The following is a 4,377-nucleotide window of genomic DNA, read 5'->3' as shown; positions in this document are numbered from 1 at the left end:
TTTTTTTTTTGATGGTGATAGCCATATTATTTTCTCCTCCCCTTTCATGTGAAAACAACGGAAGTAATGAATTTGACATTCGAAAACCCCCTCACATACGCCTTTAAACCCGTAAATTTTCAAATTTTCCTGACAACTTCATCTCACCTTTACCATCAGGAGGAACCGCTGCGCCCTGATTGGAGTAACCGAAGCGTGTCCACGTGGTAAAATGAAAGTGTGCCTCCGCTGTCCACAAAAACGACAAAAAAATCCGTACAACCCAACTGCCTCAATCCATCCACCAAACTGACAACTTCATGAAGCACATCTGATGTAAATTCCACATCTTCTGCAACAGGAACCGGCACAAATGCCTTTACGCTTTCGTTCCAACAACTTATCACTACATGCGAGTTATTAACTGCCTCAAGTCGCGACTCGTAAAGCGGAAGACGCTCCTTCACATCCTGCAGTACGAGATGACAAATTCTTACATCGTCAATCATACAAATACAATGTACTAAACATCCAATATCACGGGAAGGTTAAACTAAAACCCCCTAATGGGAAGAATCAAATTGAAATGGAACATATCGAAAAAAAAAAGAGAGAGAGAAAGAGTAGGAGAAAAGCAACTGCTACAGCGACTGCAGTGCAGGTAATGGAAATAAACAGAGTTGCTTAGGGACCAACGAGGGGGGGGGAATAAATGGAGGAAAATATGAAATGAAATAACTGTAGGAGGGAAAGTGGTGCCATTGTTGTGGCGGTAGAGTGAGAGAAAGGGAAAGAACCAACGAAAAAGGGAAAAAGAAAAAAAAACAACTCCAACAGTAAACAACACACAAATACACACCGAAGTGTCGTCTTATTTCGATTCTCACCATTCCGTGTGACCTCTCATCCCCACTCTCAGCCCTTTTTTTTTCTATCTCGGACTTTTGCCTTTCTCATTCATTCATTAATTCATTTGTTCTTTTTTTTGTTTCCCTTTTGTATTGAGCCGCATCCTAAAGTGATATCCCCTTCACCATCATTTGAGCACCGAATCACGGAGAAACAAAAGATACCAAAAACAGTACGCCCAGTGGAAGCAAAAATACCGAACATATCAAGAGAGAGAGAAAGAAAAAAAGGGAGGCAAATATGAGGCAATGTCAAAACAAAAGAACCAAATCACTCACACGTGAATGCATCTGTGGCTTATCCTCCCTTTTCATTCTCACGTGCACACGCACACGTTTGAAAACGCAACAGCAAACATTACCTCATTTGGGTGAGTTGTTCAATACGTTTTTGATATGCGTCAACGTAATGCCGCGCAATCTCATCAATGGGCTCAGTGATGCCAACACCTCGCAAAGTGGATATTTTGTAGAACTTCATCTTATTTGCATTTGCGAGATCTTTCCCCTGCCGGTCCGTCACTTCAGCCTTATCACTGAGGTCGGATTTATTTGCAATGAGAATTCCAACACTCTCTTTACTGTTCGTCCTCACCTGATTCACCCAACGTGCGCAGGCCTCAAATGTAACTTTATTGGAAACATCGTACATGACTATGAACACTGCAGTGTTTTGTAGGTACGAAGAAACCATAGGTTCATACTCGCGCTGGCCTGACACATCAAATATTATCATTTCCACCGTATTATCATCATCAACAGGAACCTCCTTTACAATAAAGTCGCAACCCAACGTCATGAGGTAATTCTTAGGAAATGTTGTGCCGTTGCTGTGAAGCATTTGCACAAATGCAGTTTTCCCGACCGTTGGTGCGCCAACTACGGCCACCTGAAGACGCAAGTTTACCATGAGACCTTCCTCTCTTAGTTTTGACAAACAACTACGGCCTCTACGATGAGGAATTGCTCTTTGCTAAGCAAAACAAATGGATATCAACCGGAGCAAAGAAGGGAAAACAAGACGAACTGTGCACATTTTTTTATGCCAAAAAAGGTAAAAAGTGCATGATCGTAATTACTTGGCATTTCATTGATGCACGTACACACGGAGTCTGGTACCAACAGTCGTTAAAAATTCTCACGAAAGCAGGAAGTAGAGAGAGAGAGAGAGAGAGAGAGAGACGTGTGTGTGTGTGTGTGTGTGTGTGTGTGTGTGCAAGACTGGAAGCATACAAACGCATAAATGAAAGGAGAGTACACCTGAATGTTATCAAAAGGTAACTCTCGCCTTTGCGGCTCTTCAATTCGTCGAAGAAAATATAACGTGAGGTCGGTTCAACACAGTGAGGACAAACACCACAAAAGACAAAGCAAAGAAAAAAAAAGTGGTCAGACACAATGTACCACACGTAAACAGAATCTTCTCACCACTTTCACACGCACTTTGCACATACGTCACTATATTCCTTTAACACCTCGTATTTGAAGCATCCGCAACGGAAAAAATATTTGAGAATAAATGACACCATCTCAGAGAGAGAAACCAAACAGAGATATGACGGCGTTCTTTTCACTGTCTTCCGCATTCCCCCCACGGCCACGGCTATCCCGCACAGCAGCCCGCTCCAAGTCGGTGGTTTGCATGAGGGACGACGGCAGCTTCCAGAGGCGGACGGAGCCACTGACGTCCCCCGTACAAATCCAATCCGGTGAAGCATGATTAAAAGTAACACACATCAGTGCAGCGCCATCTGTCCCAGCTTCCAACGTTACTACAGGCTTAAGTTGCGATTTCTGCAAGTCATATATATGCAGGAATGAGCTGCGCGAAACCACAGCAATAACACTGGGTCTAAAAGGACTAAACCGCGCAGCATAAAGGAAATGTTTCGACTCCGCAGACGGCTCTAATGTGGCAACTGCTGCCGTTTCTAGCAGGTTGTACAGCCGAGCACTGCCATCAGAAGAACAAGTGAGGCAGAGATTGTGAAAGAAAGGCGAGGTATCAACGCACTGCACAGGACCCCTGTGAGAGGACAACCAATCAAGTTCAAGAGAAACCTCCGACTCTCCAGCTCGAGTTGGAAGGGCAGCAAGGACGCCAGGACGGGCTCGGCCAACATCACCATTTTCAAGACCAATGACGAGAACACTGTCGCTCGATGGTGTGATGCGACCGGCGGAGCCCCCGGGACGGGAGAAACAAGCGGACTGCACACCAACCGTTGCTCCTTTCCTGGTTTTAATGATAAATGCGGCTGTTGGTTGCGCCATTTTATTGCCCATAGTCCAAAAGAGGATACGACCATCCTGGCCCGCGGAACAAAGCGTGTACCGATGGGAATCACGCGTCTCCTGTAAGTTTTCAGTCCACTGCAGGAATGTCACGGGCTCTCTGTGCGATGTTGAAGATCCGTCTGCTGTCATCTCTATCGGTGTCGCATCCGTCACATTTTTATAAAGTACCACCTCACCACTGTACAGTCCCACTGCCAACACTGTTGCCTGTGATGGATGAAATGCAACACATGTGACGAAGGAATCAGTTTCCATCATGTGATGCGGTTCATTAACGTTTACATCATTTCGTGACAAGTTCCATATACCAACCATGCCTGTATCATTACACCACCCTGCGGTATCCACTTGGCCGTATGCAACGGCTAAGAGTGTTCCGCTGGAGTTAAAACTCACGGATAAGGCGTGAAGATCTCTTTCCTCGGCATACGACGCCCGGAAAGTTGCAACAGCAGAGAGTTCAGTGCTCTTTTTCGTCCAATTCGGCTCGTAGTTGTCAAACGCACTGTTTTTCACATTGCGGTATAATATAGCAAGGACGTCTTCCCTCGCCGCCTCCAGGAAATCAGCCAGAGCCTCCTCGCTGTAATTCACTCCAGCATAAACATATTGCAGCCCATCGATATTTGCCTGGATCTGAGGTTTCTCGTGGCCAACTTGTTTGTCGCTTCGGTTGACTGCCTGAAGAGCGCTAATCGCTGTTTGTGTTTCCATATCTTGCATCTTAAGCACACCCGTCTGACATTCACATTGTTTGTACGTAACATTTGCGCGGGAAGTTGAGGGAATATGAACTTCACCTGTTATTTGATCCTTGAAATTACACGGAATGGGCATCTCTTCACTAGAAAAAAATTGCCTTAATAGCCCCTGTAATGTAGTGTTCACAGTATTCACTACTTTTTTTTTTTGCAATTCTTTTCGCGTCTATTCGCCCTACCGCACTTCCGCGTGCTCCCCCTTTGGTGATACAAGCACCCTTAACCAATAAAATAAGAAAAAAAACTCTATCAAATGCTCAACCTTTACTACATTACGAAGAACAACGGAGACATGACACAGCAGCAAGTGATAATAATAATAATAATAGAACTGACGAAATAGTGATAGCAACAAAAGGGATCACACGTAAATAAGAGAATTAAACACGCCCCTTCACAGCTCCCCTAAACCGCTTAGCACGTTACCTATA

At 44.7% G+C, this 4,377-nt stretch overlaps 3 protein-coding genes across 3 annotated transcripts; all 3 read right to left on the bottom strand.

The window, feature by feature from the left end:
* Positions 1-155: 155 nt before the first annotated feature.
* On the bottom strand, positions 156-488 carry TEOVI_000183300 (uncharacterized protein; the record flags this gene model as incomplete). The annotated part of the gene is made up of 1 exon (XM_067225004.1): positions 156-488. The coding sequence occupies one exon, from the start codon at positions 486-488 to the stop codon at positions 156-158; it is 333 nt and encodes a 110-aa protein (XP_067081105.1).
* A 757-nt stretch (positions 489-1,245) lies between these two features.
* On the bottom strand, positions 1,246-1,797 carry TEOVI_000183200 (small GTP-binding protein, putative; the record flags this gene model as incomplete). Its single annotated transcript, XM_067225003.1, has 1 exon — positions 1,246-1,797. The coding sequence occupies one exon, from the start codon at positions 1,795-1,797 to the stop codon at positions 1,246-1,248; it is 552 nt and encodes a 183-aa protein (XP_067081104.1).
* Positions 1,798-2,417: 620 nt separating this feature from the next.
* TEOVI_000183100 (dynein intermediate chain WDRD34, putative) lies at positions 2,418-4,022 on the bottom strand (the record flags this gene model as incomplete). The annotated part of the gene is made up of 1 exon (XM_067225002.1): positions 2,418-4,022. The coding sequence occupies one exon, from the start codon at positions 4,020-4,022 to the stop codon at positions 2,418-2,420; it is 1,605 nt and encodes a 534-aa protein (XP_067081103.1).
* Positions 4,023-4,377: the final 355 nt, after the last annotated feature.

Source organism: Trypanosoma equiperdum (assembly GCF_001457755.1).
Source record: "Trypanosoma equiperdum strain OVI genome assembly, contig: ctg_43, whole genome shotgun sequence".
NCBI lineage: Eukaryota > Euglenozoa > Kinetoplastea > Trypanosomatida > Trypanosomatidae > Trypanosoma > Trypanosoma equiperdum.
The sequence above is the reverse complement of the archived record's forward strand: the minus strand, read 5'-3'. Positions and strand labels throughout refer to the sequence as shown.